The sequence below is a fragment of the Panthera onca genome, chromosome A2, assembly GCF_046562875.1.
Source record: "Panthera onca isolate mPanOnc1 chromosome A2, mPanOnc1 haplotype 2, whole genome shotgun sequence".
Taxonomy (NCBI): domain Eukaryota; kingdom Metazoa; phylum Chordata; class Mammalia; order Carnivora; family Felidae; genus Panthera; species Panthera onca.
Genome location: NC_138340.1, coordinates 122,005,759 through 122,025,433, shown reverse-complemented (window position 1 = coordinate 122,025,433; position 19,675 = coordinate 122,005,759). Strand labels below are relative to the sequence as shown.

Here is a 19,675-nt window from a genome sequence, read left to right as displayed (position 1 = left end):
CCACACCTAGACTCCTTGCTTCCCCAGGCTGCACCCTTCTGCCACCCATCACCTGTCCCCAGGGGGGCAAACGTGAGGGGCCAGAGATGGCAGCCCCTTCTGGACCGTGTGGGCGAGAAATGGCCCCGGCAGCGCAGCCGACAGGAAGAGCTTTGACCAAAGGTATCTGGAGCTTTTTCCAGAACAAATATAAAAACCATGTGAAGCAGCTGGACTCACGTCAGGCAGTCTCCTGTTGGAAATGTCACGTTGAGCCTCACGATGTGGGTGTAATAAAAAAAGAAAAAAAAAATCGGAGGTTGCAAGAAAACATCCGGAGGGTCTGCAGAGGGAAGACCCAGGCAGCTTGTACTGCCAGCTTGTGGGTGTATGGACTCCGGTCCTGGCAGTGTGGGTAGGGGAGGCCGGAGCTGGGGGACAGGCAGGCGTCAGCTTCGAGTGCCCACCAGGATGACACTGAAGGAAGCTGCTTTCTGTGTATCTGGACCAGGTGTATGGACTATTGTTTCTGCAACAGCCACTGGTTCCTTGGAGACCAAAGGGCTTGAGGATGCCCACATAGGACAGAGAAGGGGCTGTCATACCACTTGCCGGGCATGTTGGGGCATTCCCTCGGTGCTTCTTGGGCTGGCCCTGGGCTCTGTATCATCACCTCGCCCAGATTCCAACCTTTAACGGCACACCCCGACCCTGTTACACTTCTTTAGGATCTTTTCTGAGAGATAAAAGATAGATTCTATTGACTAGTCATTTTTCCTATGTGCTCCATGCGCGTTTTCCCTTTTTAATTGGAAAACTATTGAACCTACAGGAAAAATGAAAGAATAATACAATGAACACCAGTATACCCTTCACTCATAGGGACAAATTATTAACATTTTACCACATTTGCTTTTCTCCCTCTCCTTTCCTCTCTCCCTCCCTCCCTCCAAACACATGCAGACACACAGAAACACACACACTTCTTTTTTGTTTTTTGCTGAACCATCTGAAAGTGAGTTATAACGTCATCCCTAAATACTCCATCCAGCCTGTATCTCCTAAGAACAAGGACAGTCTCCTACAAAACGCATGTGGGGTTTATTTGCATAACACCACTTTTTAAAGCCACGATCCTCATTTAGGCTCTCCCACATCCCGACATCTGGTAAATACACCTTTCAGAGTTATTTTCTTTAAAAAGATGGAGAGAACAATCATAATGTCTTTATTTAATGGGCCAGCTCCCCTTTTGGTTTTTATCTAAAATGGATACTTTCAACTTCTCTTTTCTTCTTTTAAAACACTCCTAGGAGTGTATTGGGTTTTAAGGATGCCTGACTGTCCACATCTAGGCTACAAAGCGGCCTAAGATTTGTCAAGAAGCTGAGGGGGGGCTGGGGGGGTGTGGAGAGGCTCTGGGTTGTAGCACCCAGATGGATTTCCTTGACTTCCGCTGGCCTTGGTTCCTAGACACTTGTCAAAATGCCCATATAAGTTCATCTGCCCTCTATAGAGTGGCTTGTGGAATGTGGATGTTCAGTGAGCCATTGCTCCGTGAGGAGGGGAATATGAAATTATGAAGGTGATTGTAAGGCCTGCAAAAGAGCCTCCAGTCTCAGATGATGGCAGAGAACTTGGTCATGGTGTCTATTCAGAAAGTTTTTTGGTTGGTTAATTTTTTTTTTTTCTCATACAAAAGAAATTTTATTCGAAGGCAGAAAAGCTGAACCAAGTAGATTATAGGAATGCCACCCTCCTCTCATGGAATTCCCATTTCTCTTTACACCTTCACAGAACCTAACGAAGCCCTGAGGCCCAGTGCAGTAGCCCTGAGATGGAAGACCACAGCCACGGGGGCCCAAGCAAGGGCAGCCAACTGTGGCAGCCTAGGGGGAACTTCTAGAAAAGGGACAGGCAGGAGCACACATCTGTGTCAACCTCAAGAGCTTTCAAATGAGGGCCCAGCCTCACCTTGGCCTTGAGTGTGAAAGGGAGGAAATGCCTCATGGAAGGCAAATTTAATCTACAAATGCTCCCTGAAGACCTACTAAGTGCCTGGCCCCAGGGAGGAGACCCATCCTGAGGCACAGGAACCCAGGTCATGCTCCTCTTCACCGCCTTTGGCCATGGCCCACATGGCCCACACAACAGATCGAAACATTTCTCTTTGACCATCATAATCTCCCATAATCTCTAATCTTACTTCCCACCTCTTCCTTACAAAATTTCCATTTATTCAGGAATATATCCATCCACTTAAGAAACAGTGTGTTTTGGACAACCAAACAGTAGGAAAGATAGCCAGTATTTATTAACTATTGTGGGCCAAATATTCTGTATACATTATTTCCCTTATTCTTCATGACAATCCCATAAAAACAGGTATAATATCCCATTTCTTAGATGAAGAAACTCAGTCACAAAGAGATAAACAAAAACATCATGCCCGAGGTCACCCTATTAGTAAGTGGCAAATCTGTCCAATTCTAAATCCCAGGTTCTTTCAACCTCACCAGGCTGAGAGTCACTAAATCTGTTAAAGATGGAGAGCCCTGTTTGAAAGTCTCAAAACTCGATAAAACGCAACGTTTTCCAAACAGCAGTCCTCAATAACTTAACAAAGCGTTGCTTCATTGGACTAAGTTTCAAATAACTCAAAAACCCTTCTGAGCAGAACTGGCTCTTTCACTGGGGCTTTCAAAGCTACTCTGAGAACTTGTAATGCCCCAGGCCCGGCATCACGACCTCAACTACCGTTGTGGAGAGTGCCAGAAAATGAATCTGGATACTGTCAGTGCAGCCCCTCCCAGACCCAACCCAAAGACACACTTCCTGCCTCTTGGGAGTCTCTGTGAATGGCTGGTTTCTCCTGTGTGGCTGGCACCCAGCCTTGGGCTTACAAACATCCTCACATCTCTCCGGTCCTGGAAAAAAAGACCCTGTTCCCTGACCCTCCCCGGTCTGGAGCTGCCATCGTGTCCCCGTGCTTCCCTTCACCTCTAAGCTTTTCAAAAGCTCCACGCTCTGTGTAGATGACCTCACCCACACCATTCCTCGATCTGCAGCAGTTGGCCTCCTGCCCCCGGTACCCTCCTGAAAGAGCTCTCTCCAACACTTCTTCTGTCAGCACACCTGGCGTGTCCTCCCCCAAGGGAGCACAGAAGCGTGGGATTAGTGATTCTGCGGACAGAAAAAGTCACCTGAAAGTAGCAGGCAGCATCTGTTCCAGGCCAGGTGCCGCAAGGCTCCCAGCCTCTCCTGAGGGTCCAAAACTGTCACCTTCCTGCTTCCTAGAGACCCTCTCTTCCCTCGCCTCCGCAGTCCTCCTGCTCTGACCACTGTTTTTCCTTATCACACCGAACACATGGCTCTCCCACTCAGGATTTGGACCCAGGTGCCTTTACCACGTACCCTTGGCAGTGCCCATCGCTCCAAGGACTTCAGCTTTTGGCCCCATGCCAGTACCTCTCATGCTTCCATTAAGCGTTTCCCGGGATCTACACTTCTGCCCCACACCTGACTGTGGACACGAAGGCTCAGCTGGACATGCCCGGGATCCGACTCGCCTCCCCTTCAGGGCCCCATCTCTGCTACCTGCGCACCCAGCCTCCCGGCCCTCCTTGGCCCACAGCCACTACACCAGTGTGCCCACCTCTTGGCCCCTGCTTACACTGTCCCCTCAGCAGGGGACGCCTCTGCCTCCTAAACTGGCGGATCAACTCTCCAAGTCCTTACAAATGGCAGCTCCCCCACAGCCCTTCTTCCCAAGACAGGGGCCTATGGACAGTGGTTGAGACTGAGGCCCCAAGAGCCAGACCGTCTGCATGAACTCAGACCGGTTGGTCATCCTGTGTCGCAATTTCCCCACCTATAAAATGAAGACGATAACTCTCCCCATGTGGCTATCAGGATTAAATAAAGTAATGTATCTAAAGCTCTTGCCACAGGACTTGTCAAATGTGAGTGCTCAAGAGCTTAATTATCCCTGAAATAATCCAGACCTTAGTTCCATGGCTCTCTGCCCTTGTCCCCTTGTCACTTGCCTTTTTTTAATCCTGTATGACAGTCATTTGCATGGATGTCTCAGCCTCTTTGGGACAGGAACCTATCCATCATCTCTCCTTCCAACACTAGTCGAACAAGCAAGACGTACTCCATAAATGCTTTGTTGAATTGAATAAAATTAAATAACATGTATTTAGATTGAGATCAAAAACTGTTTACTCTATTGGGAAAAGGCTCCACTTCTGAGGGACCCATGGCTGCAAAAGTGGCCTCAACAGGAAATGGAAGGAATCCCATGGCTTTAGTAACTTCTTGTGGAATGAGCAGAGAAAACAAAGTAGAATTTTCTGGAACGAGGCACACACATGGAATCCAGCTATACAGGAAACTGCCCTGGCAGGCCATCTTTGCGATCTGAAGAACTCTACCCAAAATGCCCTTGACAGAACTCAGGATCAAAGCCCATCTTTCTACAGTAGAGGCACCAGCCTGAGTGAGTCACAGCAGTATTCCATCCCATGGCCGCTGTTTGGGAAAATGAGCTGGGGAGTCACAAGGGAAGGTCTGCTCCATCAGAAGAGAAAGGGATTTAGCAGGGGAAAGACATCATCAGCTCTCTCTGCCCCAGTCCCCGAGGCAGTTAGCCTAACAAAGTTACACTCAGGGTGCTAGCAAGAATGCCCATCTTTTCCCTAAACCAAAGCCCCTTCCCAATCTTTAGGGAAAGCTATGAGCTTAGGCTCTTTCTATATGAGCCCCCATAGATGCACATCATCCATAAATGTCTACAAATGCAGCAGAACGCAATACAGGCTCCAGAAAAAAAAGGGTTCAGGAGGCTCCAGAAAAAAAGGTTCAGCTGAACCACCAACTGGGTGGTTCAGTTGGTTAAACATCCAACTTTTGGTTTCGGCTCAGATCGTGATCTCATGGTTTGTGAGTTTGAGCCCCGCATCAGGCTCTGTGCTGGCAGCACCAGCACAAAGGCTGCTTGGGATCCTCTCTCTCCCTCTCTCTCTGCCCCTCCCCTACTCATACTCTCTCTCAAATAAATAAATAAACTCTAAGAAGGAGGGGGGTGCTGAGGAAAATTGAGAGAGTTGCTTTAGCTTTCAGGAATGAGACTCCCAGGAATACCAGCACACTTTTTCTCAAGAAATCTCAGACTGGGAGAAAAGTGGAGAACAATGAGTATGTCCAGGCACCACGGTGAGGCCCTTGGCAATTTCCCAACTTGGCTATTCCAACCATGCTCAACCTTCAAGGCCCAGCCCAGGAACACCCCCTCCTCTAAGACCCTGTGGCATCTGAATGGGCACCATCCACCTGGCCTGGGACAGATGCTGCCTGCTACTTTTAGGTGACTTTTTCTGTCCAAAAAATCACGAATCCCACTCTTCTGCGTGTTCCTTGAGTGAAGGGAAGACCTCACACTTCACTTCCCCCTCCCCAAGGCAAAGCCAATATAATCCAGTTGCATCCAATAAGTGTGGAACAGTTCTGAGCAAAGTTGAGGGAGGATGGGTCATAGACAACTCACCCCCACACTCAGGCAGCTGACAGTCCAGCAGGATGAACAAGGTAGCCTGTGAGCTCTCTTCAGTGTGACATGTGCTGTGAGAACTATGAGAAGGGGGTCATGTCCAGGTGTTGGAGCAGAAAAGAGATCAGGGAAAGCTTCCTAGAGAAGGCAACATTCAAGATGACTTAAATATAGGACATCACAGTTGTGATGGTTTGGGTTGGTGGGCTGGCGGGTTGGTTGGTTGGTTGGATGGATGGATGGTTGGTTGGTTAAATGAATGTATGAATAAAAAAATGAATGAGTGAATGAATGAATACCACGTGACCCTGAGGATAAATCTGTGATTGTTTCAATTCTACTGAAAATTATCAGTTTAAAGTTTTATGACACTGTCCCAAGCAGATCAGCATAATTTTTGCTTCCTTTCTCCTTGCTATGTACAGTCTCTCTCTTTTGCCCAATACTTATTGCCAGGTCCAGGGATATGGCTAGAAAAAAAGGAAGGGAAGGAGAGAGGGAGGGAGGGAGGGAGGCAGGCAGGCAGGCCCACTCCAGTCCTTAAGGACTTCATGGAAGTAAAGGTGAGTTATGAAGTCACCACGCTATAGTGAGGGTTATCCATGATACCCAGGAGCAGAAGAGAAGCGCACAGACTATGTCGATCAGGCCACCATTAGAGTGACATATGCAAGGCACCTAAGGTGAAAATTTTAAGGAGGCACTCACTCCCAGGTTCATGCAGATGAGCCACCCTGAGAACGAGTGCTCCTTAAACCCTGCACCCTAGATGCCCCATTTGCTTCACTCTCATCCTGGTCCTGTTGCTGACCTCTAGATGGACCTCTTTGCAGTTCTGGTAGCCAGGGTCTAGTGAGCTAACTGGCAGACCAGCAAAAAAGCATCATGGAGGGAGGGGGGGGAAGAAAATTAAAAAGCACCCAGGAGAGAAGAATCTCCATATACTACCCCTGCTGGCAGCCATCTCCCAAAAATTATCCCTGAGCCTTAAGAGCCTCCTTCTATCCAGCAGTAGTGGCTTCCCCGCAGGGAACATCTTCCCGGCCTGCGTGCCTGAACTTGGGCCTTGGGCAGAGCCAGCAAGGCCCAGATGTGGTCAGAGGAGGATCATGGAGCTGCCACTCTGATGTCCAGAGATGCACAAAATGACACCACTCACCTTTCCAAGGAGAGGTGTGGATGTGCTCTCGCTTCCTTAGCCGTACCTTCTGGATCTCAAAGGGAGTCTGGGTCATGGAAAGTCTCTTCACCCTAGGCGATGCCCTGGACAGAAGACCCAGGTGCCCTGGAGCTGAAGGTGGCCAGCAGCGAGAATTACCCCACAGGGTAGGGATATCTGCCCCTGTCCTACAGGACTCCAAGTGGCCTGAAATGTGTACTGGGGCAGTTTCTCCTATTTAATCTCCTGCACGTGTGAGGAAACGAGAACTCGTATTCCCCCGCGGGTGGGGGGCTTGGGGGAGCACACATGTAGGGTAAATGTGGGTGAGAGGTGGGAGGGAGGCCAGCTGAGCACAGAGCAGCCGTACCCACCATAGAAGAGAGGTCCCTGGAGTCAGTTAGGAAGGTGAAGCCGGACCAGCACAGGAGCCGCAGGCCGGTACCTGTTCACACGGGGCCTCTGGGACACAGGAAAGCAAATGTGTATGTGTCAAGAGTCAGCTAATTTCGAATCTTTACAGACTGACTCCAAATAATGTGCAGAGATAAATCAAACTGGAAGTCCCACCCATTACTCATCCCATGCAGTGCAGATGGCGTCAGACCCGGGATGCTCGGGTATGGGGAACAGCCTGTAAACCGCAAATACCACATCCTCAGCTAAGCCTCTGCCAAGCCCCAGATGGCATTGTCCACTCCCTCTCAGGGCACAGCCAGGCATCTGTGTGCCTGCCGGCCTCTGCTCACGATCAGGAGCCTGGGAGGGGATGGGGATCCGGAAGGGACCAGGATTCGCTCCTAGCTCCTCAGGGTGCACTGTCCTTAAGAGGGGCCTGCTGAGGGCCTGCTGAATGAAATCGCCAGCAAGGGTCTCTGGAGTCCTGATGACTGATGACGATCTGCCGCCACCTACTGTCCATTCTACAAAACCCGAAAAATCTGCTGGGGCCCCCTAATGGCACTCACTGAACCCCTGGAATCGACTACTGGCTTCCACACAGAGGCAGGGACACTGATACTCGGGGCTAAAGCGGAGTCCAGGCTGCACAACAAGGCAGTTTAATTACATTCCTCACCCGATGTCACTGCTTCACCATGAAGTCTTTGCGTTAACCGTGGCCTCTCCAAGCCCAAGGCCCTCTTCCCTGTCCGCAGCACTCCCTAACCGCTCCAATCTTCCACTCCTCTGAGGGCCACAATCGAGCACCCAAGTACGGACAGCTTCACGAAAGGCCCTGGGCTTCAGAGGCAAGGAGCCATCTCACCCTTCTGTAGCCCTAGTGGTGGCCTGGGCACCAAAAGGGCTCAAGAGGCACTTCCCGTCTGATCGACACAGCAGGACGTTAGCAGCCACGAAGCCAGTGACAGTTCATCTGGCATTCTTGCAGCAGGGGCTGAGGTTTCATGATGGAAGGGGCTGCCTGTGGGCCTGAATTAAGCTTCATTCCAGTGTCCCCTCTAGAGTCTGTCTCCCAGCCTATAAACGAGCCTGCCTGGCCTGCCTCACCAGGGCACCCTATGCACCAGAGGTGATGGCCACGAACAGGCTTTGCAGCTTGTCTGTCATAACCCGGGTTTGGGGCACCTGGGCGGCTCAGTCGGTTAAGCATCCGACTTCTGCTTAGGTCATGATCTCACAGTTTATGGGTTCGAGCCCCATGTCGGGCTCTGTGCTGCCAGCTCAGAGCCTGGAGTCTGCTTTGGATTCTGTGTGCCTCTCTCTGTCTCTGTCCTTCCCCTGCTTGTGCACTCTCTCTCTCTCTCACACCCACATATAAATAAAAACATTACAAACAAACAAACAAACAAATAAATAAATATTTTTTAAAATAACACCAAGTTCTGGGCGAGTGTACAAGGAGCCACAAGAATGACACAGACAACACTGGTGTCCCGCCCAGGTGCCCTTGCCTCAGCGTGCCCATCCCAGCTGCTGTCCATGTTGGCTAACAGCTCACAGCTGCATCCTTCTCCACAGAATCACCCTTTGCCAGACTCACCCAGGAGGTGGCACACTGCCCATCGCAACCCTCCCCCGCCCCATCCCCCAGGACGGGTGACCCTTAGCCAGTGACTGACTTGGGAAAAAAGCCCTCTCCTAGCTTAAAGGTGGGGCCAGCTCTGGGTCAATTCACACTCTCATCTCCCTGGGAGATCAGACTAAGCCCCACATCCTGGCTGAGACCTTCCCCCACCCTATCCGCCCCCCCCACTGACTTTCTCCTGAGAGCACCCCAGTAATTACATGCAGTCACCCCTCCATCTCAGGCTTCTAGGGCACTGGTTCTTCAGCTTCACCTGAAGCACATCACCTGGAGGGCTTGTTAAAACACACTGCTGGGAGGCGCCTGGGTGGCTCAGTCGGTCAAGCGTCCAACTTCGGCTCAGGTCATGATCTTGCGGTTTGTGAGTTCAAGCCCCACATGGGGCTCTGTGCTGACAGCTCAGAGCCTGGAGCCTGCTTGGGATTCTGTGTCTCCCTCTCTCTGCCCCTTCCACGCTCATGCTCTGCCTCTCTCTGTCTCTCGATAATAAATAAATGTTAAAAAAAATTTTTTTAACAATAATACAAAAAAAAAAAAACACACTGCTGGGCTTCACCCCCAAAGTTCCAGGGCCCCATTGCTCAAACTGCATGAGGGGAGGCTCATTTGCTCAGGGGCTCTGGTGCCTAAAGACTGCTGCTGTGGCCCCTGCCATGGGTTGAACTCCCAAGGGAGGCCAAAAACTTTCAATTTCATGCCCATGTCTACACACCGTGTTTCCAAAGGAGATTTGGGCAAACAGTGAGTGGCTGGAGCTTGTGTGGCCCATGCACACCCGGAAAATAAAAGCTGAAGCCAGTTCCTATTGCCAGATGCCCAGAGTGACAGGTTTTGAGCAGATGTGCAGAAAAACAACCACAGCACAGTCCATGTGGCCATCAGAAGGCCCAGAAATTCACTCTGAGGGATTCTTACACAAATGACAGGCCAGCACGTCCTCAGAGAGGTCTGTAAGCACCGCAAGGGCTGGTCACCCCCAACCAGACTATCAACTTTCACAAAGTGCCACTTGGGGAGCCACCAGGCTTAGAACACCCAGCTCTGGGGACTTCTAAATAACGAATTCCTCTCCCGTGCTCTTGGTCCTTCACCTAAGGTTTCCTGAGGACCTACTTTGGCCAAGGCATGTGGGTGATAGCAACATATATAAAGGTACAGAGGAATGTCCTGCCCGCAACATAGTGCAATGGCAGGAAGCAGAATGAGGCAAGGGTTACAGGACTACCCGGGTCACGGCCAGAGTCCCAGCAGATCCAACTGATGAGCACAGAAACCTAACAAGGGCAGCCCTGACAAACCAGTGACAAATGACAGATTGTCTCAACCACAACCCCCACAGTGGGAGCCCAGAAGACATATTTTCTGAGTATCTTCTTAGATCGAAGGACACGGGAAAGGAACAAAAATCAAAGCAGAAAGTGGTCCCTTCAGCCACTGAGTTAGATCCAAGGGGTTAGAAGGGCCTGATTGCATAGATATTCATGTCCCCTAACATCTCAGCAGGTCATATCATCCGCCACCCCCCCCCCCTCCCCACACTCTCTCCCAGGACACATGCTCCCTGCTCCTGCCCCTGCCTCTGCCCCTAGGTGTGACTTCCATGGCCATCCCTGGGCCCGACGTTGCAAGGCCCACAGAAGGCTCCAAGTAGCCACCTTTCCTCAGCTTCATTAGGGCAGGGTGATGGGGCAGCGCTGCACACACAAGCCGGCCCTGCTGTCATCTCACTGTCTTTGCCATGCTTTAAAATAACTGCATACGCAGGGTGCCCGGGTGGCTCAGTCGGTTAAGTGCCCAACTCTTGATTTCGGCTCAGGTCATGATCTCACAGTTCATGGGATGGAGCCCCGTGTTGAGCAGTGTGGAACCTGCTTGGGATTCTCTCTTTCCCTCTCTCTCTGCCCCTCCCCAGCTCATGCACTCTCTCTCTCTATCAAAATAAATAAATAAACCTTAAAAAAAATAAAATGAAATAATTACATACCCACACATCTCTCTCATCTTGAAGAGCTCACAGGTCTGATACACACTATGACTCCAATCCATATTTACTGAATCGAATGAAATGAATGGGGAAGGGGGTATAGGTGGGCAGGACTGATAGAGGGGGGTTGGGAAGGACAGGGAGCTTACTATGGCTTTTAAGTCAAAGGTGCTGCATACGGTTATGTAGTATGTGCACTGTACAAACATGCCTAGCTGAGGGGACAAGAGGCAGCTGAAATCCAACCCATATTCCATCCACCAAACTGAGCCCTGGGGCCTGCTTCCACCCAGAACCTTGAGAGGTTCCTTAAATTCTCTGGCCTCCGTTTCCTCATCTGTAACATAGGGATAATAACTGCTGGGTGGGAGGATGCCCACTCTGAACCTGCAGTGTCTTCTGGGAGTTGGGAGCTCTACTAGTCTACCCTCCTGCAGACCTTTACTCTCCTCCCTCGATGCACTCCAGCCTAAGGAAGGAAGTGTGACATAGCTGACCAGTTAATTTGGGAAAGAAAGAAAAGGGGGACATTAAGCTCAGCTGTAGCCTTTCTCCTCTTGAGAGTGAGTTGCTCTCCCGGGAGCAGCCGCTCCTACCTCGTGGCCACAAGAGCTGACCTGCCCATGGCCTGAGATGAGGTGGGGAAGTCCATCTAGTTCTGGGCCCACGAGGCCTCGGGGTCTGTTGTGTCTTCTATCTTCCCCTTATCAATCACAGAAATGGTATGTATGTTACTCCAATCTAACTGATACCCTTTGTTTTGTTTGTCAATTTGTTCAGAGCTCAGGAGAAGAATACTGTTTAATAAGCACACAAAAGAAAAAAAACCAACAATAAATAATATTCACCTCAACCGATGAGTATAAAGAGCAAATGGGATAATACATATAAGCACTTAGCACAGTGTCCAACAAATAGAGAGTAAGTGGTAGGTAAAAAACAAAGCCCCCCAAAATGTTTGTTGATTGATCAATATAAGGGTCAACACTATTAAACATGTGTGAAACACCCCTGATTATACTTCTGGTATTGGGGATGGGGGATGTGAATGCACTTTTACCTGCTTACTGTAAGACAAAGTTCACAGCATCTTTCAAAGGTTTACTAACTGGGGTAAGGCCACAGGGGTTATAAGGGGCAGAACTGCCAGTCCATGGAATCTGAGTCCAGCCCATTGGATTCCAGAGCCCATGTGCCATACCTCCTAAGAGCACTGTAAACAGTAGGTGCTCAATAAAAACCTGATGACTGAAGCAGAGGGCCCAGAATAACTCTGAAAGTAAGAGCCACAGGCCAGCAAAATGCACAGGCTGGAAAGAAACCTGGACCTCATCTACCCAGTGGCCACATTTTACTGTCAGAGACAGTTAAGTCTAGAAACAAATGACTGGCGCAGGTCAGCCAGGGCAGAGCGAGGACTAGAACCCAGGCCACCTGCTATCCAGCCACTCCTCTTTCCCCTCAACCCACCATCTCCCCCCGCCGATCACCGCAGCCTGAGAATGCTCCCATCCATTAGGTTGGAGGCACTGTTCCCTTTCAGGTGCGCTCAGGTTGTGGCATGGGAGGGCAAAACAAGGCCCTCTGAGTCAAACCACAGCAAGCAGATTTTAACTCAGTGTGAAGAAGAATTGTCTCGCAGTCAGAATCACGCAAAAGTGCTGTGGGAACTGGGGAGTTCCCCATGGCAGGAGGGGTTCAAATGGAAGCCAGTCACCACCCTAAAGGCTGTGGAAAGGATTTCTATTCAGGGAGAGAGGTGACGCCATTTGTTCACGTATTCCCCAGACTCTGGAGCTCGCCGCCCGGGTTCCAACCCGTTCTGCCTCTTACCAGGTGTATAAGCATGCACAAGTACAGCCACTTCTCTGGGTGAGCTTCCTCGCCTGTAAAATGGGAATTATAATAGTATATCCCTCTTAGAACCGTATGAGGATTAAAAGAGTGAATTTACTCAAAACACTTAGAACAGTGTCTTACACAAAACAGGTCAATCTCAAAAGTTTATCGATCTTGTTACTGCTGCTGGTGGTGGTAGAAATAGTATTAAGCAAATGCTCATCAAATGCCCTCTGTGTACCAAGCACTATTCTAGGAGCAGGGAATATAAAGTCTCTGATCTCATGAAATTTATTTTCTATTGTGAGGGAGACACATAATGGGTAAGTAAATAAAATAACTTCAGGTAATGATAGGTGCTGAGAGGTCAAAAAAATAGGCTGGAAATGCGGGGGTAGAGGTGCAGTTGGTCAGAGAAAACCAGTCTGAGTCCAGAACATCTGACTGACAAGAAAGAGCCAGTCACGAAATGATTCGGAAGTCGGGCCTTTATGGCAAGAGGACAAGTCAGTTCTACCCATGTTGGGTAACGGGAAAAAAGACCTGTAGAAAGAATAAAGATCTAGAAGTAGCTACAAGAGGGCGCCTGGGTGGCTCGGTGGTTTGGGTGGCCACTCTGGATTTCAGCTCAGGTCATGGTCTCGGGGTTTGTGGGTCTGAGCCCCACGTCAGGCTCTGCAGTGTGTCAGCACAGAGCCTGCTTGGAGTCCTCTCTCTCTCTCTCTCTCTCTCTCTCTCTCTGCCCCTACCCCACTTGTGCTCTCTCCCTCTCTCTCTGTTTCTCAAAATAAATAAATAAACCTTTAAAAAAAAACTTTCAAGTAAAAAAACAGAAGTAGCTACATCAATGCTGAAACAAAGGAAGAGAAGGGGGGACTGGCCCCACCAAGATACTAAGCTATAACTACGAAGTCATAGTAATAAAAGCTATGGTCATGTGGTTTTAGATTTTTAAAAAAGGACGGAAGACCAATAACCCCAATAGAGAGCTCAAAGACAGACCCACATCGAAATGGGAACTTTGTAAAGAATAAAGGTGGCTTCATGAATCAGTGGGGTGAGGAACAGGTTGTAGATGGTGCTGGAAAACTGTCTTACTCTGTGGAGAAAAATAGAAGCGGATCTTTTCATCCTACCAAACGCAACAGGCAAATGTAAAGGCAATAATTATCCCAACTAAAATAAAAATTATCTGAGAGGATTAAAAATTCCCAATATTCACTGCTGAGAAGAGATAAGCTTTAAATCTATACCGGGCCATAAAGAAATCCCAACAAATATCAAAAGACTGAACTCATACAGAGTGTATGTGACTGAAGTGAAAACAAGCCAGAAATCAAAAACAGAAACCAGAAAAATACCCCAGATGTTTGCTTCAGTCAATATGTGTCTAAATAACCTATGGGTCAAAAGAAGAAATCACAACGGGAATTAGAAAATATTTAAACTAAGTCATATGAATAGACAACATATGAACTCACGGAATACAACAAAGCATTGCTTAGAGGAAAATCTGTCGCCATAAAAGGTATCACAAAAGAAGGCTGAGGGGAGCAGAGGGTGGAGGAATGGGTGAACTGGGTTTTTGTGTGGGTTTTTTTTTTTAGCTTAAATAAATTATAATCTTTTAAAAAAGAGGGAAGGATCCTGGCAAACCCCATAGGGTTTTGGTCGGAACCCTTAAGTAAAAGGCTATAGAATGGATGAAAGTAAAAAGATAGAAAAAGATAGTCCATCGCTATACTATAATCAAAGGAAGGCTGGGGTAGCTCTCCCTAAATAGACATTAAGGCAATAAGCATTACCAGAGATAGAAATTTCATAATGATAGAAAAGTCTATCCGACAGGAAGATACAAAACTTCTACATGTACACGCATCGAATAACATAGCCACAAAATGTGTTAAGCAGAGTAGGCCCAGCTTACTAGGGTCATAAAGGGAGTTTATGGACTATAATCTATTTAGTTTGCCTGTACCACCAGCACCCAAGTGCCTAACTCTTCAAGAGAACAGAAAAAAGGGGCACCCCTTCAAGCATATCCTAGATAATGGAATCTCATGGTGTTGTTGCAAGGAAGGAAATTTGCTAGGCAATCTCCTTCACGAATTTATATATAAAACCCTACATACAAATATTAATAAATTTAATCAAATAATATATAAAAAGATAATACATCCAAGTAAGATTTATTCCAGGAATGTAAGGTTGGTTGACATTCAAAGATGAATCAATATAGGAATCATCAAGGTCTATTGTGAAAGAATAAAAGAAGAGTAACACACACAAAAAAGTTTGCCCCCAAGAGCCTTGTGGGAGCCGATACATCACCATGTCTGGGGCCTCCCACAAGAAACATCTCTTACGCCACATCAACCTGGCCATGTTGCTGCAGGTAAGTCTGGGAATCACATGCCAAAGTATCAAGACTGTGAGAAGAAAAAAGGACCAAGGAACCCTCCCTCCTCTGAAGCTTCCCATATGTACGCACTCTGGGCTGTTCTCTCCCTCATGGGAGGACCATACCCACTTTCTGGACTTCACAGGCTTGGTCTGAGAGCCCAAAGAGCCACGGGGGACTGGGCAGATCTCTGGGAAAGCCATCACCTCAGCACAGCCTGCTCACCTGAGGGGCAGGGGCTGGGTCCCCTGCCGTGTGAACGCTCTCTCCAGCCTCTCCTGGGTCGTCCTGGCACTCCCACCTGGCAAGGAGAACTTCGAGGGCATCCTGTTGCCCTCCGGGCCACTGTCCACAGCTGGGCTGTCCTCTGCAAGATCTCGCCACCTGCCGCTCCCCCTCTGCAGGAGCCCTTTGCTGGGCAAGTGAGGGGGGCTGCTGGGTGTGGTTTTCCGTTTTTCTGAGGTCAGCTCACTGAGTGGGCCCAGGGGACTTCTGGAAGTGGAGCCAGTGCTGGACGCCAGGCCCTCCTGGGCTGCAGGATGGGCCAGGGCACCGGCGGAGAGCTCAGGTACTTTCTGGCCCTCTTCCTCGGGGGCCTGGGGGGCGCCGCTGCTCAAGGACAGGGACCGCCTCAGGGAGCGCTTGCGAAGGGAATCCTGAAAGGGGCAAGGACAAGGGCAGTGAGGATTCCCTTCAAGGGAGGTGGGAAAACACTCCATCCCACACGACAAGCATTTGCCCATGGCGTTTCCTCCCCCTGGAACATCTTTCCCCATTCCCAACTCCTCTTAAAATCCCACCTATCCTTTGAGGAGGTACTCACAGGCTGCCACATCCGTAATGCTGTCACCGTGCTCCACGTGCATAAGCCCCAAGAGCGTGCCTCGGCCCTTCTCCCACAGTCTTACAGAGAACAGCGTCCAGGAGCAGGTGCAGCTGTAGCTCCAGGGTCGGATCTGTTTCCCAATTCCTGCATCACCACCTACCTACCAGCCATGCTCCCTGTGGCAAGTTATTAATTTCTCTGTCCCCCACTGCCCTCACCTGTAATATAACCTGTCCACAATCCACGATCTGGAATTTCTCTCTTTTTTCTTAATGTTTGTTTATTTTTGAGAAAGAGACAGACAAACAGAGCATGAGTGGAGGAGGGGCAGAGAGAAAGAGAGGAGACACATAATAACAAAAACAAGCTCCAGCCCCTGAGCTATCAGCACAGGGCCTGACACGGGGCTCAAACCCACGAAGATCATGCGAGATCATGACCTGAGCCCAAGTCAGACACTTAACTGACTGAGCCAACCAGGCGCCCCTAATTTCTCTTTTTTTTAATGTTTATTTTGAGGGGCAGAGAGAGAAGGAGAGAGTCCCAAGCAGGCTTCAAGCTGTCAGTGCAGAGCCTGATGCAGGGTCTCGGTCCCAAGCCAAAATCAAGAGTCAGAGGCTTAACCAACTGAGCCTTCTGGGCACCCCACACTATCTGTAATTTCTAAAACCTCTCAAAACAAGTTTCTTCTGGAATCCTGTGGCAAATTCTTCTGAACTGTTACGAGGTTGTTTACAGTCTTTTTCTAGTGTGAATATTCATATCTTTAGTTGTAGAAATGTCAATATTTTTGCTTAGGGGGTGCTACCCCAAACCCTACCGCAAAGCATTAGGTGATATATGGTTTGTGCATGGTGTTTCTTCCCTGAAAATAATGAAATTCTGAATTCCAAAACACATCTGGCCCAAAGGTCAAATGAGGGATTGGGGACCTATAGCATCTATTTTCCACAAGATCATAGTATGAAGGGAGACACCCATGGAAGGCACTGGCACAGAGCCAGACCCATGAGGGCAATCAACAAACATCGGCCACTGCTCTCTAGCTTTTCCCCAGTCCCCAGTCACACAGGGCCTTAGCCTCTCCTGCTGATAGACCAGGAACAGCAGAGGCCAATCTTCATTCATCTCTGGTGTCCAGAGTTCCCAGCTCAGGGACCTATACCTAGTAAGCGCTCAAGGCTTGCTTAGTTTTTGAAATGAAGGAATTTGAAAGGAGTCAACAGAAATGTCCTATTTTACTGTCAATGATCAACTGATGAAATGGGAACTCAATTTACCAATCTAGGATAGGGGAGTGGAGGTAGAGGGAACAAAAACAGACCTGCAAGGCTTTTCCTGGGTTTAAAATTTGGGATCTCTCAGAATTTCCAGAAATAATCCTGAACCCAGTGGTAAAGCCCGAGCTGGAATAAAAATAGCTAATTCTGTAGTATTCTTGCCTAGTGGAAATTACTAGGCACTACAACCCTCCGAAAGCCACCAGGGCATCCCTGCCACACAGTGCAGAAAATATTAGTCACCATTCCCAAGGAGACCCAAGCTCTGGCCAAAGGCAGGGAACCCAGCCTCTTAGTCATCCTTCGTAAGTACAGAGCTGACCTAGTAAGTAAAAAAAAAAAAAAAAAAAAAAAAAATGATGAAATACTTAGCAAATCTTGCTCTTTTCTCTCGAGCAACCAATTAAGTATGGCCAAGGTACTCACAGGTCCACAGAACACTTTCTAGAAAGCCTGGGGAAATTCTACAACAACCTGTCCCATCTTTCAATGCCCTTCATAGGATTCAGGTACCCCAAGGGAAAAACACACCTCCCGAGGCAATCAACCCCCCCTTCAGAAGTTTGGGTCAACCTCCTAGTGGTAAAGCAGATCTATGCAATCTGCCTCGAATCTCAGTTGTGAAGGGGGTCTCAAGTGCACGGATGTGATGGGATGTCGCTGTAGGACAGGACCCCAGCATTCATCTGGTCCACCAGTTCTCAAAGTGTGATCCGCCAGCCTTAAAGGTCCCCAAATCCTTCTAGGGAGCTCAAACCTCTTTTCATAATAATGATATGACATGAGTTGCCTTTTTCACTGTGTTGACATTCGCTGTAATAATGCAAATGCCCTGGTGGGAAAAACTGCTGGCCAGTAGCACGAATCCAGGGGGTGGCACCGAACTTTACTAGCACCGGAGGTATTTGCCACCACTTGCAATAACAGTACACAAGTAAAATGCTAATTTTGCTTAAGAACGTCCATGATGAGGGGCGCCGGGGTGGCTCAGTCAATGGTTAAGCATCCAGCCTTGGCTCGGGTCATGATCTCATGGCTTGTGAGTTCGAGCCCCGCATCAGGCTCTGTGCTGACAGCTTGGAGCCTGGAGCCTGCTTTGGAGTCTGTGTCCCTCTCTCGCTCTGCTCCTCCCCCGCTTATGTTCTGTCTCTCTCTCTCTCAAGAATAAATAAAATTTTTTTTTTAATTGGAAAAAAAGAAAAGAGAAAGAACGTCCATGCTGAAGCATAACACTTACTAACTGTATTCAATCTCAACCCTATGGTCCACATCTGTTTAATATTCCATGGGACAAAATGGGAGGTATATATACGCACTCCTCTGGGTGCAGAGGACCCGGCTGTCTCAAGGAAAAGCACTTGTGCAACCATCTGAGCTGTGAAACGAACTTGCTAATGTTTTTCGCGGAACAACTGACAGACAAACTATGGTTACTCAGACTTGGGTATCTGGCAGGCGTTTTCTTGAAAATAAACTGAGCCTGTCACTTCAAGTGAAACAACTGATGAACGGTCAGTGATAAAATACAAATTATCAGGTAAAAATGAAAATTTGGGGAAACTTGAATCAGCCACGGTGAGCTTGAGGGCTTCTCAGCACTTAAAAATTTCTTCTGATGAATTGGGTGGCAACATCAAGCAATGTGATTTTTTTGATGTGTGTTGTTGGGTTGTTTTTGTTGTTGTTGTTGTTTCTTTTTTTTTTTTTTTTTAATGAAATGTGTTCACATTCAGAAGATCTCAGGAACCCGGATAACTCAGTAAGCCAATATTTTCCAAATGAGCAAATGCATCGTGTTACTAAACTAGGCAGTGGCAAAAGATTCATTCAAAGTGCAAGGCAGACCGATAGATATTGGTAAGGTACAAAAAGTTCCTGGCTATGCTTTCAGACTCCACAATAAGAAACCACAACTTGTCTAGTTTGGTGCAGTATCAAAGAATACCCCTGGTTTCCAGAAGAGACTAATTACACGCTTTTCCCTGTTCCAACTACATATCTGTGTGAGGCCATATTTTCTTCATGGACTTCAACTAAACTATCATAATGGGACAGACTGGATGGAGAAGCAAATATGAGACTTGAACTATCCTCTACTAAGCCAGACATAAAGAGATTTGCAAAAATGTGAAACAGTGCTCCTCATCTCATTACTGTTTTGTTTTGGAAAATATGGGAGGGGGGGGGCGGGGTTTGGTTTCACAACATGTTATTTGTATTAAATGTAATGGGTTTACTATTGTTGATGGTTTAGTAAGTAAATTTTTTTTTTTAATTTCTCAGTTTCAATTTCTAACGTGGCAAATGTCAACAGCTATAACCCACATAACAAAAGCTCTTCAGGCCCCTCAGTAATTTTATGAGTATGGAGAGACCCTGAGACTACAGTGGTTTGAGAACCACTGATAGGGTGTAAAACAATGTCTCCAGCAGAGAGCGTCCCTGGTTTCCCCTTGACCCAACTAGTCTAGTTGCTTCCGACATGGCCTGCTCTCCTCCTGAAGCATCTCTGACTGAAGTTCCTCATACGGGCCTCCACCTGCTGGTCCCAGGTGTGCTCTCAGGAGACATCAGGCCAGGCTACACCACTCACCCCAACAAAAGCCCAC

The 19,675-nt window shown here is 48.3% G+C and overlaps 1 protein-coding gene across 2 annotated transcripts in view; it reads right to left on the bottom strand.

Moving 5' to 3' along the window:
• Positions 1-19,675, bottom strand: part of MINDY4 (MINDY lysine 48 deubiquitinase 4) — a 109,726-nt gene that overhangs the window by 73,105 nt on the left and 16,946 nt on the right. For both annotated transcript variants that reach the window (XM_060632831.3, XM_078440865.2), the window contains exon 5: positions 15,186-15,616. In XM_060632831.3, coding sequence (XP_060488814.1) covers positions 15,186-15,616 — 431 coding nt within the window. The remainder of the gene's footprint in view (positions 1-15,185; positions 15,617-19,675) is intronic.